We start from the raw sequence: 21,453 nt of genomic DNA on the forward strand, positions 1-21,453 counted from the left end.
GAGAAGCGACGTCATCACAAACCCCATCTACTATTTCATTTTAAGGGGGAGTTTCAACTGGATGATCACTACTCTACACGAAGACAGGGTAAGCAGCGTAGAAGTCGAGACCAAAGTTGAGACAGACAACCCCCTTGTAATCACACCCAGTCACTTGCTGGGGGAAGTGTGAGATCCCGGGGTATAACGACCGCAGAGGATGCGAGCAGGCCCATGCTTGTGAGGGGCCTGCCGATGCCAGCGTAAATTTCAACTGGATGTGTGTTCTCTGACACACATCCAGTTGATGTGTATTACTGCGCCGGGTCTGTGCGCTCTGCAATACACGCTGGTGGCCAATCAAAGGCATTTTTATTGTCACCCCACAAGTGTTTTACCGGATTAAGGTCCGGGGATGGGGCTGGCGGCTCCATAACCTCGATTTTGTGGGACTGGAACCAAGATTTTGCTCGTGTACTGCTGTGTTTAGGGTCGTTGTCTTGGTGAAACCCCCATGACAAGGGCATATCCTCTTCAGCGTAAGGCAACATCACCTCAAGTATTTTAATATATGCAAACTGGTCCATGATCCCTGGTATGCGGTAAATAGGTTTGGCACCATAGTAAGAGAAACCTGCCCATATCATGATGCTTCACCACTATGCTTCACTGTCTGCAGGGTGTATTGAGGCTTGAATGCAGAGTTTGGGGGTCGTCTGACAAACTGTCTGCGGCCCTTGGACCCAAAAAGAACAATTTTACTTTCATCAGTCCACAAAATGTTTCTCCATTTCTCTTTAGGCCGGTTGATGTGTTATTTGGCACATTGTATCCTCTTCAGTACATGTCTTTTTTATCAGTGGGACTTTGAGGGGACTTCTTGCTCAGAGATTAGTGTCACACAGGCGTCTTCTGTCAGTATTCACAGGTAACGTGAGACTGTCTGTGATCATCCTGGAGGTGATAGTTGGCTGAGCCTTTGCCATTCTGGCCATCCTTCCATCCATTAGAATGGTCGTCGTCCATTGTCATCCACGTCTCTCTGGTCTGGCTTTCCATGTTGAAGCATTGTAGACCGTTTTAGCTGAACAGCCGATCATTGTCTGCACTTTATAAGTTTTGCCCTCTCCGATCAATTTTTTAATCAAAGTACGCTGTTCTTCCAAACAATGTCTCAAACAACCCATATTTCTCAGGCTTTCAAGGAGAAGTGCATGTACGACATGTCCTGGCTTCACCCTAATTCACACCTGTGTCTTCACAGAATGACTGGCCTCTTGCACTGGGGTCTATCGGACGCCAGTTATGCCACTTGTGAGACCTCTGTCTATACACATGGGTGGCACAATATCGGTGGTCACCAGCTAGAAAATTTCCTTTGCTTTCTTCTGGATGGCTCTTCACAACGCTGCTGCAATATCATGTAGTCATTGTCTGATATACAGTATCTTCTATGTTGCTAGAGGTCAGATTATGAGCAGGCATTTCAGGTCTTGGCCGTGTCTATGAGCAGGCCTTTCAGGTCTTGGCCGTGTCTATGAGCAGGCCTTTCAGGTCTTGGCCGTGTCCATCTAAGTCTGACTACTAAGCAGACAAAAATCTGACATTTTAAAAGAAAATGTGAAGAAAATACTATTATTTCTTGTTTCTGGAACCTGTTTTTTGTTGTTTTGTTTTTGTTTGTTTTTTTTTTTAAAGACAAAAGTCTCAAAATCTTCAAGATGTCTGGTGTCTCAATTTCCAGCTAGGTCTCCAAACAGGATTGTTGGTTAGAATAACATTGCCCCTCTAAAATCTCTTTTCAGTGGTGTGATGGCTCCTGCGGTGGCTGACACAAGGCTCTCGTGGATCTTCTAAACAAACTCCGGACCGAAAAGTTTGTTAACTGGTGATGGAAGAGGAGTGGCGACATGAATGTATCCACCAGAATGAAAATAATACTAATTTATACTAAATTGCCAATTTCTTGCTACTGAGGTCCATTAATGAAAGAAGCAACAGAAATGGCTTGGAGTTGTTTTTTTTAATTTTTTTTACTCCCGTTTCATTCGTTCTGAGCTGTGCAGCCCATCGGTGGCTCAGCGGTCAGATCTCTTCTGGTCTGACGGAGACCGATGGAGCGGCAGCGCTGGTCAAAGGGCAGATTTCAAGGCCAAGTATAGCAGATTATGCTTATTGATACATTGTTATCAGATTCCACTTATGCTTGCAATAACCGAGTCTCGTGCTCCGCTCTCTTGTCCGTGCACGCTTTGTGCAACCATCCGCAAGGTTGTAGCAGTACTGAGAAATCCAGGAACCAGGGCACCAGACGTCCTCCTTTGATAACTTTATTGGCACATAAAAATCACAACGTTTCGACCACACACGGCCTCTATCAAGCCATTGAAATGCAAATCTCCATTTTTTTGTGGCTTGATAAAAGCCCTGCGACGCTGAAACGTTGTGATTTTTCATTACCAATAAAGTTACTAAAAGGAGGACTTGTGGTGCCCTGGTTCCTGGATTTCTCCGCCATCAGATTCAACAGCACTTTAAAGACACTGCTGTCCCCCATTGGGGCTCACAATTTAGATTCTCTATCAATTTGACTTTGGAGTGTGTGAGACAACCGGAGGAAACCCGGAGGAAACCCACACAAACACGGCGAGAACATACAAACTGCTTGCAGCTTCTTTTATTAGGATTGTATCCTAATGGTAACTTGTACTAAAGAGTGCGAAAAACCATTTAACTGTAGTTGGAAATTGTGCTGCATAAAACTCTTGCCAAAAAGAGACTGACTGACCCCTTCCAAGCCTGACACCCATCTTCTAAGCTGATTTATGACCGACTGAAAATTCAGCTTTGATGTGATAATAAATCAGCTGACTCCGGGCACTGCATTGCCACTTTAAATCCTTTGATAATCTTTAGATTTCATGATGCCTTGTACACAGTCAAGGCACACAGTGCAGAGGCAGCAAAAAAAACTCAGAAACAGCTGTGAACCTCCACCATATCTGACTGTAGGTACTGTGTTTTTTTTCTTGTAGGCTTCATTCCTTTTTTGGAAAACAGTAGAATGATGTGCTTTATCAAAAAGCTCTATCTTTGTCTCTTCCATCCACAAGACACTTTCCCAGAAGGATTTAATCTTACTCATGTACATTTTGGCAAACTGCTGTCTATCTTTGTTATGTCTCTGTGTCAGCAGTGGGGTCTTCCCATAGCGTATCATTTCATTCACATGTCGATGGATAGTTCGCGCTGACACTGATGCACACTGAGCCTGCAGGACAGCTTGAATTTTCGTTGCAACTTGATTGAGGGTTGCTTATCTACCATCTATTTCTGGGATAATTTCAAGGGTACCAATACTTTTGGCCAGAGAACGAGTTCACTGACGATTTCACTGGTAACTCATTCTGCAGTCTGCTATGTACTGTGATATATGGAGGCTGTAGAAACCAAAACTGGACCCAAAATTCTATGTATTTAAGTAATTAAAAATATTGAAAAAGCTGTCCAAATCTTTTAGGAATATAGACAGGGAATCACACTACGGCATTTGCTTTTCCAGGTTTGAGCCAATACTCCAGCCGCTATTTATAAGTAAGAGATGAGTATTTGGCAATGCAAACTATAAAGAAATTAACCAGTTTTTGCATCCAGACATTTTATATCGCATCTCCACACAAAATGTATTTGCGAACTTGCCAACTCATATATTATTGATAGGGAAAGAGCCTTCTGCTGCAAAACAATAAAAATGTAATGATCTTTCAAAAAAAATTGTGCGCTAAGACCTGCACCAAACTACGAGCAGTATCCACAGCGTTACTTTTGGAGCTTGAGGCAGAAGTTGACATTACGTAGAAGCGCTTTGCACGACATGTGGCCATTTCTATCCATATACAATCAGTGGACGCCAAGTACACGCAGCGTGTGGTCCCTTAATCTTCAGCAATGGGGGGCTGCAAACTGGTATTGCACACTTGCTAAAGGTTTTGGATGGGTGAGAATATTCCTGCCAATATATGGACTGCATGCAAAATCAGATGCTTTGGCCAATAGTGATTGAAGCCTCTTAACACTAAGATACAGAGAGAAAAATTACTCCACACACAACAGGATTTCAGAGAAAGAACGAACTGACTTGTCATATCAGCTGGGGGCCTAATTCATGAAAAAAAAAGATGCCAATGCAAAATAATAAAAAAAATCACTGCAGCACAAATGGGTTAAAAGGGTCCATACACCGTGCAACCAAAAATCAGTAAGTTATTGCACATATATAGGAAAAATGTCATTACTTACAAAAAAAAAGAAAAATTAAAGTGCGCCTGTCATTCACCCAAAATCAGAGTATTACCTTGCTGTTCTCTTCTCTCTTTCACACAAAACTTGTAGAAAAGAATAGCGTTACTGCCCACATACAAAACTTGTAGAAAAGAATGGCGTTACTGCCCACATACATCTCAACAAGGTAGTGGATGTAACTTGCTATCCACTCTTTCAGAGAGCAGCTACATGTCATCATTCTGCCAGCACTATAGGCGCTGTAATTTCATTTTCCTCAGGCACGCCCACATGTTCCGCCCACACTTCCTGCAAAAAGACAAAGACACACTTCCACTTCCTGTTTGGTGACAAAGACCTGCCCCCATTCATTGAAGAGAGACAAAGAACCCACCTCCACTTCCTGTAAAGTGACAAAGACCTGCCCCCACTTCCTGTTGAGAGACAAAGACCCGCCCCCACTTCCTGTAGAGAGACAGAGACCCGCCCCCATCCATTGAAGAGAGACAAATAACCCACCTCCACTTCCTGTAAAGTGACAAAGACCCGCCCCCACTTCCTGTAGAGAGACAGAGACCCGCCCCCATCCATTGAAGAGAGACAAATAACCCACCTCCACTTCCTGTAAAGTGACAAAGACCTGCCCCCACTTCCTGTTGAGAGACAAAGACCCGCCCCCACTTCTTGTAGAGGCAAAGATCCGCCCCTACTTCCTGTAGAGAGATAAGACATGCCCTCACTTCCTGTAGAGATAAGACGCGCTCCCACATCCTGTAGACCAATAAGACATGCTCCCACTTCCTATACAGCAATAAGACATGCTCCCACTTCCTGTAGCGCAATAAGACACACCCCCATTTCCTGTAGAGCAATAAGACACGCCCCCACTTCCTGTAGAGCCGTAAGACACGCCCCCACTTCCTGTAGAGAGACAAGACCGGCCTTGTATAATACATCTCAGTGTCTCTGCTGCTGGAAACTGATTACACTTCGCAACAGGTTAGTGGACAGTAAAGACACTCAAAACTGAGATGCACAGTGACCATGATATATGTGTCATCATAATAATGAAAGGCAGTCGATTTAATGAAATATAAACCTCTTCATAATTCCTGATATACAAAGTTACTTACATAACACCAGTCTGTATCCAGGACGGTCAGTCACTGCACTATTCTATGACATTTTATATTTCATTACATATTCACAAATAAATGCAATTCATTAAATAAAATCTTGCTCATGGGTGCGACAGGCCGACGTTCAGGCAGAGTTCTGCCTTTTCTTTAGTGTCTTAATTCGCTGACTTGGCAGCTCCTTTCTAGATTGATTTACTGAAGAGGTGATCTGACTTGAGCTTTGAGCTCTTCTTTCTCCAATGCAGAATTTCCGCCATAAACTATATTCTACTTAAAAGATAAAACACAAATGTGGTTGACGCCAAAATGGGGTGGAAAATACGGTTCTTTTTGGCTCAAATCAATAAGAAATTTGTCTAAATTGATTTTCTCCACAAAGGGGAAAACCAGAAAAAAAAAGAGGTTTATCCAGATTAATAAATCGGATTAATTGTGGGAAAAATAAAAGGAATTGGATAACGTATTTTCTAAAATAACAAGTGTCCCAGAGCCCAGCACTGGTCAGATGTGTCCCGTCATTGAGCTACACAAGCTGCCTCACCGCCGTTATATCTTCGCACTCTTCGCTGTCCGGTGGGGGTAGCCTACAAAAAAATAAAACATGAAATGCTCCAATATATAGAGAAAAACAGACTTTCTTTTTAAGAACAGATCGCAATGGAAATTAAAAGGTAGTGTACACGTTTGTACGGAATCGCAACTTTCTAAATAGTCTGCATGAAAGGTTTTCTACCATTTTGCTGATGCAGAAAGTTTCCAAGATCTTTACCTAGCTGCAAAAATGTTACACATCGGTCACAGATCCTCCTGCACCATTCCCACTTCTTCCTCTTCTCTCGGTGTTAGGGATGGCAGCAGGGATGGGTTGTACAAACATCTGCAGTGATGGGGAGAGGGGAAAATATCTACAGCCTCAGCGAGAAGAGAGAAAAGAAGCTGTAGATAAAGAAGAAAGCAGAATAAGAGGAAATGAGTGCAGGATAGAAGCTGGGCTCATATATGAGCTAATAGAGAAATCAGTATTATGCAGGGGTCCCCAACTCCAGGCCTCGAGGGCCGCCAACAGTGCAGGTTTTCAGGATTTCTTTAGTATTGCATCGGTGGTAATGTGATCATCTGCACAGGTGATGATTCCAACCCCTGTGCAATACTAAGGAAATCCTGAAAACCTGCACTGTTGGCGGCCCTCGAGGCCTGGAGTTGGGGACCACTGGTATTATGGATACACACAAAGTTCACATGAGGGATGCACAGAGCTAACTCCAGCCTATATTACAAGGAGAAACAATCAGAGCTCACATCCAGCCTATATTAAGGGTAAGGACACACGGATCTCAAATCAAGCCAATATTAATAGCACAGAGATGCATAATGCACATCTAGTCTATTTATTTGGAGAGACACACAGAGCTCACATTCAGCCTATATTACTGGGAAAGACACACAGAGCTCACATCCAGCCTATATTACTGGGAGAGACAGACAGACCTCACATCCAGCCTATATTACTGAGAGACACACAGAGCTCACATCCAGCCTATATTACTGGGAGAGACACACAGAGCTCACATCCAGCCTATATGACTGGGAGAGACAGACATACCTCACATCCAGCCTATATTAAGGGTAAGGACACACGGATCTCAAATCAAGCCAATATTAATAGCACAGAGATGCATAATGCACATCTAGTCTATTTATTTGGAGAGACACACAGAGCTCACATTCAGCCTATATTACTGGGAAAGACACACAGAGCTCACATCCAGCCTATATTACTGGGAGAGACACACAGAGCTCACATCCAGCCTATATGACTGGGAGAGACAGACATACCTCACATCCAGCCTATATTAAGGGTAAGGACACACGGATCTCAAATCAAGCCAATATTAATAGCACAGAGATGCATAATGCACATCTAGTCTATTTATTTGGAGAGACACACAGAGCTCACATTCAGCCTATATTACTGGGAAAGACACACAGAGCTCACATCCAGCCTATATTACTGGGAGAGACAGACAGACCTCACATCCAGCCTATATTACTGAGAGACACACAGAGCTCACATCCAGCCTATATTACTGGGAGAGACACACAGAGCTCACATCCAGCCTATATGACTGGGAGAGACAGACATACCTCACATCCAGCCTATATTACTGGGACAGACAGACAGACCGCACATCCAGCCTATTTTACTGGGAGAGACACACAGAGCTCACATCCAGCCTATACTACTGGGAGAGACAGACAGACCTCACATCCAGCCTATATTACTGAGAGACACACAGAGCTCACATCCAGCCTATATTACTGAGAGACACATAGAGCTCACATCCAGCCTATATTACTGGGAGAGACACACAGACCTCACATCCAGCCTATATTACTGGCAGAGGCATACAGACCTCACACCCAGCCTATATTACTGGGAGAGACAGACAGACCTCACATCCAGCCTATATTACTGAGAGACACACAGAGCTCACATCCAGCCTATATTACTGGAAGAGACACACAGACCTCACATCCAGCCCATATTACTGGGAGAGACACACAGACCTCACATCCAGCCTATATTACTGGCAGAGGCATACAGACCTCACACCCAGCCTATATTACTGGGAGAGACAGACAGACCTCACATCCAGCCTATATTACTGGGAGACACACAGAGCTCACATCCAGCCTATATTACTGGAAGAGACACACAGACCTCACATCCAGCCCATATTACTGGGAGAGACACACAGAGCTCACATCCAGTCTATATTACCGGGAGAGACACACAGAGCTCACATCCAGCCTATATCACTGGGAGAGACACACAGACCTCACATTCAGCCTATATTACTGGAAGAGACATACAGAGCTCACATCCAGTCTATATTACCGGGAGAGACACACAGAGCTCACATCCAGCCTATATCACTGGGAGAGACACACAGACCTCACATCCAGCCTATATTACTGGGAGAGACACATACAGCTCACATCCAGCCTATATTACTGGAAGAGACACACAGAGCCCACATCCAGCCTATATTACTGGGAGAGACACACAGACCTCACATCCAGACTATAATACTGGGAGAGAGCTCACATCCAGCCTGTATTACTGGGAGAGACACACAGACCTCACATCCAGCGTGCATTACTGGGAGAGACACACAGACCTCACATCCAGCCTATATTACTGGGAGAGACACATACAGCTCACATCCAGCCTATATTACTGGAAGAGACACACAGAGCTCACATCCAGCCTATATTACTGGGAGAGACACACAGTCCTCACATCCAGCCCATATTACTGGGAGAAACTCACAGACCTCACATCCAGCCTATATTACTGGAATAGACACACAGACCTTAAAACCAGCATATATTACTGGGAAGGGGCAGCACGGTGGCGCAGTGGTTAGCACTACAGCCTTGCAGCGCTGGGGTCCTGGGTTCTAATCCCACCCAGGACAACATCTGCAAAGAGTTTGTATGTTCTCTCCGTGTTTGCGTGGGTTTCCTCCGGGCACTCCGGTTTCCTCCCACATTCCAAAGACATACTGATAGGAATTCTAGATTGTGAGCCCAATCGGGGACAGTGATGATAATGTGTGCAAAACTGTAAAGCGCTGCGGAATATGTTAGCGCTATATAAAAATAAAGATTATTATTTATTATTATCATTTTACAAATGGTGTCTTCCCCTCATCCTTCAAGCATGACCCGATCACACCCATCCTCAAAAAGCCCTCCCTCGACCGATCCTCTGTATCTAGCTATCGCCCGATATCTCTTCTCCCTTATGCCTCAAAACAACTGGAACAGCATGTACACCTTGTCCTCCCACCTCTCTTCCTGCTCCTTCTTTGACCGGTTACAATCTGGCTTCCGACCGCATCACAACTGAAACTGCCCTAACTAAAGTGACCAATGACATACTAACCGCCAAGAGCAAGCGACACTACTGTCCTCCTTCTCCTGGTCCTGTCTTCTGCCTTCGACACTGTCATCCATTCCCTTCTGCTACAGATCCTCTCATCTCTTGGCATCACAGACTTGGCCCTATCCTGGATCTCGTCATATCTGACAGACCGGACATTCAGGGTCTCCCTCCCCCACGCCACCTCCTCACTTCGCCCCCTGTCTGTTGGTGTTCCCCAAGGCTCAGTTCTAGGACCCCTGCTTTTCTCCATCTACACCTTCGGCCTGGGACAGCTCATAGAATCCCACGGTATGCAGTATCATCTCTACGCCGACGACACGCAGATCTACCTCTCTGTACCTGACCTCACCCCCTTACTCGCCAAAATCCCACACTGTGTCTGCTCAGCCGTCTTTTCTGCTCACTTTCTAAAACTGAACATGGACAAAACAGAATTCATAATCTTTCCCCCATCTCACTCTGCCCCTCCTCGAGACCTACCCATCAATGTCAATGGCTGCTCACTTGCCCCAGTCCCGCACGCTCGGTGCCTCGGGGTGATCCTTGACTCTGCCCTCTCTTTCAAGCCACATATCCAAGCCCTTGCCTCCTCCTGTCGTCTCAAACTCAAATATATTTCCCGGATCCGCGCATTCCTTGACCATGAAACTACAAGAACGCTAATGCATGCCCTTATCATCTCCCGCCTCGACTACTGCAACCTCCTACTCTCTGGACTCCCCTCTAGCACTCTGGCACCTCTCCAATCCATCCTACATGCTGCTGCCCATCTAATCTACCTGTCTTCCCTCTATTCCCCGGCCTCTCCCCTCTGTCAATCCCTTCACTGGTTCTCTGTTATCCAGAGACTCCAGTACAAAACCCTCACAATGACATACAAAGCCATCCACAACCTGTCTCCTCCATACATCTGTGACATGGTCTCCCGGTACTTAACTACACGCAACCTCCGATCCTCACAAGATCTCCTTCTCTACTCCCCTCTCATCTCTTCTTCCCACAACCGCATCCAAGACTTCTCCTGTGCTTCCCCCCTACTCTGGAACTCTCTACCCCAACACATCAGACTCGCGCCTACCATAGAAACCTTCAAAAAGAACCTGAAGACTTATCTCTTCCGACAAGCCTACAGCCTGCAGTGATCCTCAACCTACTGAACTGCCGCACAACCAGCTCTACCCTCGCCTACTGTATCCTCACCCATCCCCTGCAGACTGAGTCCTCGCGGGCAGGGTCCTCCCTCCTTCTATACTTGTTTGTGCCTTGTTTTGCTCGTGTTTATTGTACTTGTCTATAATTGCCCCTTCCACGTGTAAAGCGCCATGGAATAAATGGTGCTATGAAAATGAATAATAATAATAAAAGGAACAATACCAGAGTTTCCCTGCACAGTTGGGTGTTGGGGGTTATGCTGCAGCCAGTCTCATTTGCTACAGTACCTTGAGCAGACACTGTACAGGACACCATCGTGCAGGGAAAACAGTGAATGGAGACCAGCACTAAGCGAATAATGCATCCCCTTCATTCTCAGCATCATTCCAGAAGTCTGACCCCCAAAATCATAATCTGATAATATACCCTGGTGTAGATGGGAAAACCTTTTTAATGAGGGACAGAATTTGGCACGGCCGCCTTCGCCTGGTCCTCAACCGCACCGCAAGCAATGATCCGTTTTAGGACATTTTTACTGTAAGAACTGTATTTATTGGTGGGTAAGTACAGTTCTTCTGATTGTTTGCAGGGGGTTTATATATTTCTGTATTAGCTTGACGTAGACCCAGACTTGTACTAGGGTTCGCAGTGTTGCTGTCACTTCTGCCGTTGCGATGCCGCCATAAAGCACGTCGATCATCACTGCATTACACGAGGCGGACGCATCCTTGAATGCCGCCATAAATGATACATTGCGCTTTATTATCCCGTCCTTGTTACGTGATGTTATTAACATTGACCCAAACACCTAGAACAGCAGCAGCGATGGTAAATCTTTGTCTCGATGTTGATTAAATGGCTGCGGGATCAATACCGAGGTCTTGTCCTGCTCGCACAGACAGAAAGCTGCGCGGCAAGGAAACCTCAGGCTCGGCGCGTCCACGGTTCATCCCGGCAAAGTGCGAAATGCAAACAGTTCACGGACAGAATCGTGAAAAACGAGACATTAATTATTAGGAGTTGATGAAAGCCACGAAAATCCATGCCGATACCTTACGGGTAATACATTCTTATCAGTCAGAGGATCTGAGTGTTAGACTGTGTTCACACACTGCAATTTTATTTATTTATTTACTTTTATACGATATGGTGTCTTATTCTTCATTGTCACACAAAGTAAAGGTGAAAGATAGTTGCACTTCTTCCAAAATCAGAATCTGTATGTGGGGTTTCTAATTGTCTCTGGTAAAACTAAACCAGCAGAAACTGGTAAAAGTGAATCCGTATCTTCAGGCGAATTTTAACGATAATTCATCATTAATACAATTTCCTGGCATTATATGGCTTGTATCCAGTCTCTATCTCGTAATGTCACTTGTCCCTGAGACAAGCTGCTATGAGGTCTCCCGTACACTGAACACACAGAGAAGCGGCGATCCTGCTCTGCTGTCAGCAGCAGCATGGAGGATATACAACAGTACTGAGCAGTGTAGCTGTGAAGCCAGGACTTGGACGCAGATGGTAAATAATATACTAGAAGAAGAAGTACACATACAAAGAAGCAGCAGCAGCATAAAGGACTTTATACAACAGTACCGAGCAGTGTAGCTGTGAAGCCAGGACTTGGACGCAGATGGTAAATAATATACTAGAAGAAGAAGTACACATACAAAGAAGCAGCAGCAGCATGAAGGACTTTATACAACAGTACCGAGCAGTGTAGCTGTGAAGCCAGGACTTGGACGCAGATGGTAAATAATATACTAGAAGAAGCAGTACACATACAAAGAAGCAGGCAGCAGCATGAAGGACTTTATACAACAGTACCGAGCAGTGTAGCTGTGAAGCCAGGACTTGGACGCAGATGGTAAAAAATTTAATAGAAGTAGTAGTAGACACCTGATCCGTCAGATGAGGCAGCTGCTGGCCTGCGCAAGTTCATGGGTTGCTCAGCTCAAGAGTCAGCCAGACGGTGGGAGTCCGCTGAGGTGGGGGTCTGCATTTATGGATAAGTGATAAAGGGACCAACTTACCTTCGCTCTTCTATTTGGATATTTGGTTTATGTCCAAAATACACGAGTTCTTTCTAAATGGAAGAAAGATATAGAATAATACAATGTAAGTGAATCAATAATGTAATAAACCATTTAGGTAACAGTACGAGTGATCCCCTCTCCCCATGATGGGTCGGATCCAACCAATAATCACACAATATCCCGGGGATCGGGGAATATTCGGGATGTCACTGGTCTATAATAAGTGCAGAGATTGCAATTGCACCCGGACCCCAAGGGGCCCCTAGGAAAAGACCATTATTATACAAGATTTACAATAATTGGGGGTCTGGTTCGAGCTTTTGCATTGGGGCCCATGAGCTTGAAGTTACGCCGCTGCCCAGAACTGCAGCCAGGAGATCCTATAATGCTGTTAGAAATGATCCTACATAGTAAAGACGAGCCAGTGATGAAATGCAGACAGGAAAGCGAGCGGCCCGAGCCGCCTGAACTGCATTTATCTGTCTCGGATCTGAAATTCCGCTGGATTTATATTGCATTTACTGTAACCCCGAGCACCAGAAGAAGAAAGATGCTGAACGCGCTGACAGGGCGACTCCAGAGAGACGTGTAAATGGCACCGGCGTGTGACGGCTCTTGCCCCTTTCAGATGAACAAAACTTTGTTTAGAGTGCCGCCGTCCATCACTCCTCAGCTAAAAGCCGCAGGAAGAAGCCTGTAAGTAAGCGAAACGCTGCCCGGCTGCCTCCTGATTTCACATGACCTCTTGAAATAACGAGAGGGTGATTGCGAGGGCAATGCACACTGATAGTCCACGCTCATCCTACCAGAACCAAGGCGCCACAGTACCACTGGGGCATTTTAAAGCATATCTTAAAGGGGCTGTCCAGAATAGGTAAAAATAAAAAAACTAATATGCTGTACTCCCCTTACATCTCTGCTAGCATTGCATTATAGGCAGTAGAAAGGGATTACAGGCAGTACTGGCAGGTGTTTGTTGCTCTAAAGAAAGCAGGGGCAGATCTCTGCCCATCTGCACAAAGAGGGAGCGGGTCTTTGTAGATCTAAACCAAAGCAGGGGCGGATCTTTTTCAATCTAGAGAAAACAGGGCCCCTCGATGCACACAAGGCCTTTGATAGTATAGAATGGCAATACCTGTGGTCGGTGCTGAGTCGTTGTGGGTTTGGGCCAGTCTTTGTGTCATGGGTGAGACTCCTATACTCCTCTCCGGTGGCCAAAATCAGGGTGAACAATATGATGTCAGACAGCTTTCAGCTTTTTAGAGGTACAAGGCAGGGGTGCCCGTTGTCCCCGCTGCTGTTTGCTTTGGCGGTGGAACCGCTGGCAGCGACTATCAGACGGTCTCAAATGGTGAAAGGGTTTTTATATGGGAAGATGGAGGAAAAAATCGCCTTATATGCAGATGACATACTGCTTTTCCTTGAGAGCTCTGGGGAACCACTAAGAAATGTAATAGCATTAATCGAGAGATTTGGGCAAATTTCAGGGCTAGTTATTAATTGGGACAAATCGAGCGTTATGCAGATAGATAGAGAAGTGGATTGTACAAGGGAGGTGGAAGAAGATACAAAATTAAGGGTGGTCACTCAGTTTAAATATTTGGGGATTCAGGTAGCTCTTCCCTTAACTAGATTTGAGGAACTTAATCTCGAGCCTTTAGTAACTAAGATACGCACTAAGATCTCAGCTTGGAGTAAGCTAAATTTGTCAGTGGTAGGAAGAGTAAATCTCCTTAAGATGGTGGTGATGCCTCAGATCCTGTATGTCCTACATAATTCTCCGGTATGGATCCCAATGAGAACATTCCGTAAGCTGAAATCGATGTTTGGAGAGTTGGTGTGGGGAAAGAAGAGCCCGAGGATTAGGCAGGAGACTTTGCACAGACCCAAAGATGAGGGGGGGCTTGCGTTACCCAACCCATGGTTATACTTTCTGGCTGCACAGAGCCAACATCTTAGGGGATGGGGGAAAGGGTTAGTGGAAGAAATGGGTCACAGTAGTCTGGTGCATATTAGCGGGGTATGGCCCTTGAGTTTGGGTCTGGAATCAGGACTATTTAGGAAATTGGGGAATGGCTTTCCCACCATGAATTTAATTCATAGAGTATGGCAGATGCTGAAGCGTATTAGGGGAATTGGGGGCTTCACGGAATTTTCACCTATCTGGGATAACTCATCTCTTCAAGAATTTAACCATATGGAAGGAATGGGAGAATGGAGAGAAAAGGGTATTAGGCTATTAGGACAATTGATTCACAGTGGGAGTCTTAGATCTTATGATGCGCTTCGGCAGGAATTTCAGTTTCCGGGATTAAAATGGTATCAATATAGGAGAGTTCAGCACGCTTTTCAGGCACAGAGGAAGAGGGGGCCCATAGTGGTTCAGAAAGATCTCATGTTAGACTGTATTCTAAATAACAATGGAACAAAGGGGGCTATATCGGAAGTATATGGGGATTTACTACACACATTCTTGGAGGATTACCCGATTAAAGCTAGAGGAAAATGGGAGGCCGAACTGGGGGAAATAGACGATGACAAATGGGGGTCTATTCTGGAATACATACCTAAATTGTCAATGAGTGAGCCTGGGAGACTCTCGCAATTGTATGTGGTTAATAGGGCCTATAGGACACCTGACTTGTTGTTCAAAGCCGGAGTGAGATTGGATTCTGAGTGCCCTAGGTGCACTCAGACGGAGGCGGGTATGCTCCACATGTTGTGGGTGTGCCCCAGGCTCTTTTCATATTGGGTAGCAGTGTTGAACCAAATTGGAGTGCTTTATGGATGTGCGATTCCCAGGGATCCAGTGGTTTGTATACTTGGGTATGTGGAGGAATTGTCGGCCGATGAAACTGCCAAAATGGCAATAGCTAGATTGCTCTTCGTTGCAAGGAAAGTGATTGCGAGATACTGGATTAGGGAGGAACCTCCAACCAGACGAGAATTTACCGCACAGGTGAATCATATTGTCCAGCTCGAAAAAAGCATTTATACCAAGAGGAATAGGATGGGGTTTTTTCAAAAGCTATGGCAGCCATGGCTAAATGGGAATGATTAAGAGGTTGTGGTAAATAATGTTAATAATACAATTTGTCTGTAATAAAAATGATCTTCTTGGGGAGGAGGGGGGAAAGTTGGGGTTGGTTATCTGAAGGAGGGAGGGGGGAGAAGGGGTATATTTTCTTGTTAAAATGAAAAACACAAATGCACTTTGTTGTATGAATAGATAACATTTATTATGTTCAATAAAAATTTATCTGATAAAAAAAAGAGAAAACAGGGCAGGTCTTTGACCATCTAGAGAAAGTGGGGCGGGTCTTTGACCATCCAGAGAAAGCGGGGGCGGGTCTTTGACCATCTAAAGAAAGCGGGGGCGGGTCTTTGACCATCTAAAGAAAGCGGGGGTGGGTCTTTGACCATCTAGAGAAAGCGGGGCGGGTCTTTGATCATCTAGAGAAAGCGGGGGTGGGTCTTTGACCATCTAAAGAAAGCGGGGGTGGGTCTTTGACCATCTAGAGAAAGCGGGGCGGGTCTTTGATCATCTAGAGAAAGCGGGGGTGGGTCTTTGATTATCTAGAGAAAGCGGGGGCGGGTCTTTGACCTCTAGAGAAAGCGGGGGTGGGTCTTTGACCATCTAGAGAAAGCGCGGCAGGTCTTTGATCATCTAGAGAAAGCGGGGCGGGTCTTTGATTATCTAGAGAAAGCGGGGGTGGGTCTTTGACCATCTAGAGAAAGCGGGGGCGGGTCTTTGATCATCTAGAGAAAGCGGGGGCGGGTCTTTGACCATCTAGAGAAAGCGGGGCGGGTCTTTGATCATCTAGAGAAAGTGGGGGTGGGTCTTTGATCATCTAGAGAAAGAGGGGCAGGTCTTTGACCTTCTAGAGAAAGCAGGGCGGGTCTTTGACCATCTAGAGAAAATGGGGCGGGTCTTTGATCATCTAGAGAAAGCGGGGGTGGGTCTTTGATCATCTAGAGAAAGCCTGGGCAGGTCTTCCAGCATCTAGAGAAAGCAGGGGAGGGTCTTCCAGCATTGTATCTCTTCCAGCATTAGCCCTCCACTAATCACACTGCTTTCTCTTATGTCGTATGGCCACTGATTAACTGTAGCAGTGATCAATGCATCACTTCTGTGGCCAAAGATTGGATGCTGTAGTCACATGTCTCTTATGACAGGAACAGGATGTACTCAGCCAATTTCTGTACATTTTTGTTTTGTAACTGCTGCAGCCAATCACTGATGCATTGGACACTGCTACAGCCAGTGATTAGGGGCAGCGGTAGTCTTGCCAGAAGAGGAAGCAAGAACAAGGGCGGGGGACTCAAGCAGCACTAGAAAAGTAGTGGAAGGAGACTGTTTGTGCCTATAGTGTATTTAATTTTAAAGCATTTTGGGATGCTTTGGGGTAATAATTTTGGGTCGGAGGGCCCCTTTAGGCTAGCCACACTTCCCCAAATATAAGGGGTAGTCTATGGCAGCACTTCTGGCATAAATGTGTCTTCTGGCACCCCACAGGGTCAGATGTGTTGAAGTTGCAGCTAATGGTGACCCCAAACTTTTGTCTAATTCCAGACTTTGGACCTTCAATTATAAATGTTGTGTGGCCCTGAGGACGAGTCAGAAAAAGTTCTTCAAACTTCTGACGAGCAACCGAGAACTTTAAGGAGCTGGCGCAGATGTGACCAACATCACCGATAAGAGAACCCAAAATGTAGACCGCAGCAGAACGTCGCTGGCTACCTGCCCCTTTATATTGCTCTGTCCTGTATAAATCACACAAGCTCTCAGTCCAACCATCAAGCGTTAGGTGCCATTGTGCCTCTTAAACGCTCTTGTGCGTGCGCCAATCGGCTCCGTCCGGCCAACGATGCACTATGTTCTCTGCTTCTTCACTACAAACATTGGTCAACAGAAAACTGATCCAGAGAGGAGCGCAGAAATGGTAATTACAGCTGCGGCCGCCCTGTTTGAGGAGAGCCTACCATGTATTATTAATACCGAAAAAAAAAAAGATCAATAAGTATCAGGACGGCAGCAGAAAATGGCAGAACGATGGCTCCATAAATCACTGCTAGCAGCTGTAGTAACGCTGGCGGGATGATACTCTCCGGCCCACGCCGCCGCGCTGCAGCATCAATCTGTGATGATTGCATTTCCTCGTTAACTATAATGCAAATTGCTTATTACAACCTGTGATAAATCGGCTCAGAGTCAGCGCATAATGGTGGAAGCCGTGCCACCCCGCCCGGGGAGATGTAGAAAGCAAATGTGTGCGCTCTGCTCCAGCGTGGAAACCCACAAATGCTGCACGGGATTTAGTTAAACTGTAATTCTTTGCAATGGCACCATTTAAGGGGGTATTCCCATCTCGCACCCCTGGGTCCTCCACCTATCTCAACAATTGGGCCCCGTCTTGCGCTTATAGGAATGGAGCGGTAGCGGCAGATCCACATCACCGCAGAGAAGAAATACAAGGCTCTTCTGTTTCATAGCAAAGCTGGAAGTAGATGCGTGGCCCCAGAAGAAGGTGCGTGGCCCCAGAAGAAGGTGCGTGGCCCCAGAAGAAGGTGCGTGGCCCCAGAAGAAGGTGCGTGGCCCCAGAAGAAGGTGCGCGGCCCCAGAAGAAGGTGCGCGGCCCCAGAAGAAGGAGCGCGGCCCCAGAAGAAGGTGCGCGGCCCCAGAAGAATGTGCGCTGCCCCAGAAGAAGGTGCGTGGCCCCAGAAGAAGGTGCACGTCCCCAGAAGAAGGTGCGCGTCCCCAGAAGAAGGTGCGTGGCCTCAGAAGAAGGTGCGTGGCCCCAAAAGAAGGTGCGTGGCCCCAGAAGAAGGTGCGTGGCTTCAGAAGAAGGTGCGCGGCCCCAGAAGAAGGTGCGCGGCCCCAGAAGAAGGTGCGTGGCCCCAGAAGAAGGTGCGCGGCCCCAGAAAAAGGTGCGCAGCCCCCGAAGAAGATACACGGCCACAGAAGAAAATGCGTGGCCTCAGAAGAAGATGCACAGCCACAGAAGAAAATACACGGCCACAGAAGAAGGTGCACGGTCACAGAGGAAGATGCACGGCCACAGAAGAAAATGCGTGGCCTCAGAAGAAGATGCACGGCCACAGAAGAAAATGCGTGGACTCAGAAGAAGATGCGCGGTCTCAGAAGAAGATGCACGGTCACAGAAGTAGATGCAAAGCCCCAGTAGAAGACGTGCTGCTCTCATTCTGCTCAATTGCTCCAATAGTAGCTATGGGTTGAGAAGAAGGAAAGTGATGCTCTGCTATAAAGACTGAAAGCTCCAAATCATTTATGGAGTTGGTTCCTAAAGGACATGAAAATGGACATACTGTACATATATGTGGGTCTGAGAGAATATGTAGCACACAGATATTCATTATTTGTGGTATTAAGTCATAACTACCTTAATACGATCTTCTCTTTGCTTTTTCAGCAGGGCGATGATTTCATCTCTTCTTTTAGCCTTTACAAAACAAAATATAGCAAAACTGTTACCTTCATACAAACTGCAATACCAAACACACAGATGTGGTGCTGTTTTTTGGAATGAAAAAAAAACAAACAAAAAACAAAAAAACAAAAACAGTGATCCCATTTTCTGATTTTGGACAAACCCTTTACACATCTCACAATTCAAGGCTAAGTGACCTAAATGATCACGATCGTTTCAATGCTCATAATGTGTACTTTATAAAGCCAAAATTTAAATTTTCAGCCTGACGAATTTCTCCAAAGTGCCGGCCATTAGGTGTCTTGTTTTTACTGTAATTTGCTGTTAACTGCCTGTTGTCAAGATTAATTCAACTGTAGCAACACTGACATGGAAACTGATTACGGGCAGTAGATGCGGGTCTGTAGCCTTCTACTGAAAGTGGAGGCGGGTCTTTGTCCCTCTACAGAAAGCGGAGGCGGGTCTTTGTCCCTCTACAGAAAGCGGAGGCGGGTCTTTGTCCCTCTACAGAAAGCAGAGGCGGGTCTTTGTCCCTCTACAGAAAGCGGAGGCGGGTCTTTGTCCCTCTACAGAAAGCGGAGGCGGGTCTTTGTCCCTCTACAGAAAGCGGAGGTGGGTCTTTGTCCCTCTACAGAAAGCGGAGGTGGGTCTTTGTCCCTCTACAGAAAGCGGAGGTGGGTCTTTGTCCCTCTACAGAAAGCGGAGGTGGGTCTTTGTCCCTCTACAGAAAGCGGAGGTGGGTCTTTGTCCCTCTACAGCAGAGGTGGGGAACTTTTTTCTACCAATGGTCATTTGGAATAAAAATATTAACTTAAAAATTAACAAACTATATTGATTAAAATATTTAAATAAATTGCAGCTCCCACACACATACAGTACAGTATAGTGCAGCTCCCCCAACACACAATATAGAGCAGCTCTCCCAACACACAATATAGAGCATCTCCCCCCAAAACACAGTATAGTGCAGCTCTCCCAACACACAATATAAAGCAGCTCCCCCAAAAACACAGTAATCTGCAGATCCCCCGAAAACACAGTATAGTGCAGCTCCTCCACCAACACACAGTATAGAGCAGCTCCCCCAACATACAGTATAGAGCAGCTCCCTCCAATACACAGTATAGTGCAGCTCCCCTACTAACACACAGAATAGTGCAGCTCCCCACCAACACGCAGTATAGTGCAGATCCCCCAATACACAGTATAGTGCAGACACACACAGTATAGTGAAGCCCCTGCAGTCACACACACACAGTATAATGCATACACACATACTCACACAATACTCACCCCTCCTCCTTGTTCCCCGCACTGCTCCAGTCTCATCGGCCCCACTGCTGGTACAGCGCGGCGCACGATAAAGTGACGTTATCACACCCCCACTGGGCACAAGCAGAGGGGGAGTGATTGGTGAGGGAGCATCTGACGCTCTCTCCTCCATCACTGCTTTCAAATATATCAGTGTCTGATGCCGATAAGTTGAATGAGCGTTGGGTGCGGCGCTGGGCCATCCGCACACACCTCTGCAGAATTAAAGGTCCCGCGGCCATTAACGAGCAGAGTGGCTGGTGGCTGCTGACTGCAGCAGATGAGATCGGCCCACGGGCAGGACGTTCCCCACCCCTGCTCTACAGAAAGCGGAGGCGGGTCTTTAACGCTTTGCTTCTACTCTCCTGTCTGACAAATTGCATACAGACATAAAACAATTGGGCTTTCAACCCGGGCAGGCAAATTATTGGACAATGACAAGAGCAGTACATCCTAGGAGGTGAGGGAAAGGAGGTTTTGCACCTAAAATTCTGGAAGAATGCTGATCCCAAAGAACTGCCCACTGAAAAATAGCGGACGGCATGTTACTAACAGAACCCTGGTGTCCATCATCATATCAGTGCCCACTGAAGAATTGTCCTGGCATCTGATGGGCCTGTCTGATTCTCACTGTCCTGAGCGGAGAAATATCGCCCCTGCAGAAAGTGATCACTCATGTCATGGATCTCGCTTAGTTTCAGCATTGTTATATGTCATGTAATTACTCGGCAGCCATTTATACCCACATTTCCCAATAATAATCTTCTTATGAACAGCAGAAATGTTTGTCTACGCTCTGCTTGCTGCAATCTGCTAATTATCATCGGGCAAGCAGCAGAGTTCATTAACCTGAGTGATGGGGCTGATCAATGAAGGCAGTAATGTAGAGCCCGGATCCTTATGCTACAGGGTCCTATAAATCACCAACCAATGCATGAGCAACCCAACCAGATCTAGTCCTATAAACCAATTACACCTTGTATGCTGCCAACACACAGGGCAACCCAACCAGATCTAGTCCTATAAACCAATTACACCTTGTATGCTGCCAACACACAGGGCAACCCAACCAGATCTAGTCCTATAAACCAATTACACCTTGTATGCTGCCAACACACAGGGCAACCCAACCAGATCTAGTCCTATAAACCAAT

General features: G+C 46.1%; 1 protein-coding gene across 1 annotated transcript in view; it reads right to left on the reverse strand.

The window, feature by feature from the left end:
* Positions 1 to 5,311: 5,311 nt before the first annotated feature.
* The window catches only part of HOATZ (HOATZ cilia and flagella associated protein), a 33,991-nt gene continuing 17,849 nt past the window's right edge, over positions 5,312 to 21,453 (reverse strand). Inside the window, exons 4-6 of the mRNA XM_069740829.1 lie at positions 18,941 to 19,000; positions 12,537 to 12,589; positions 5,312 to 5,983 (exon numbers count right to left, since the gene is read on the reverse strand). Coding sequence (XP_069596930.1) covers positions 5,923 to 5,983; positions 12,537 to 12,589; positions 18,941 to 19,000 — 174 coding nt within the window. The 3' untranslated portion in view covers positions 5,312 to 5,922. The remainder of the gene's footprint in view (positions 5,984 to 12,536; positions 12,590 to 18,940; positions 19,001 to 21,453) is intronic.

Source organism: Ranitomeya imitator, chromosome 10 (genome assembly GCF_032444005.1).
Source record: "Ranitomeya imitator isolate aRanImi1 chromosome 10, aRanImi1.pri, whole genome shotgun sequence".
Lineage (NCBI taxonomy): Eukaryota > Metazoa > Chordata > Amphibia > Anura > Dendrobatidae > Ranitomeya > Ranitomeya imitator.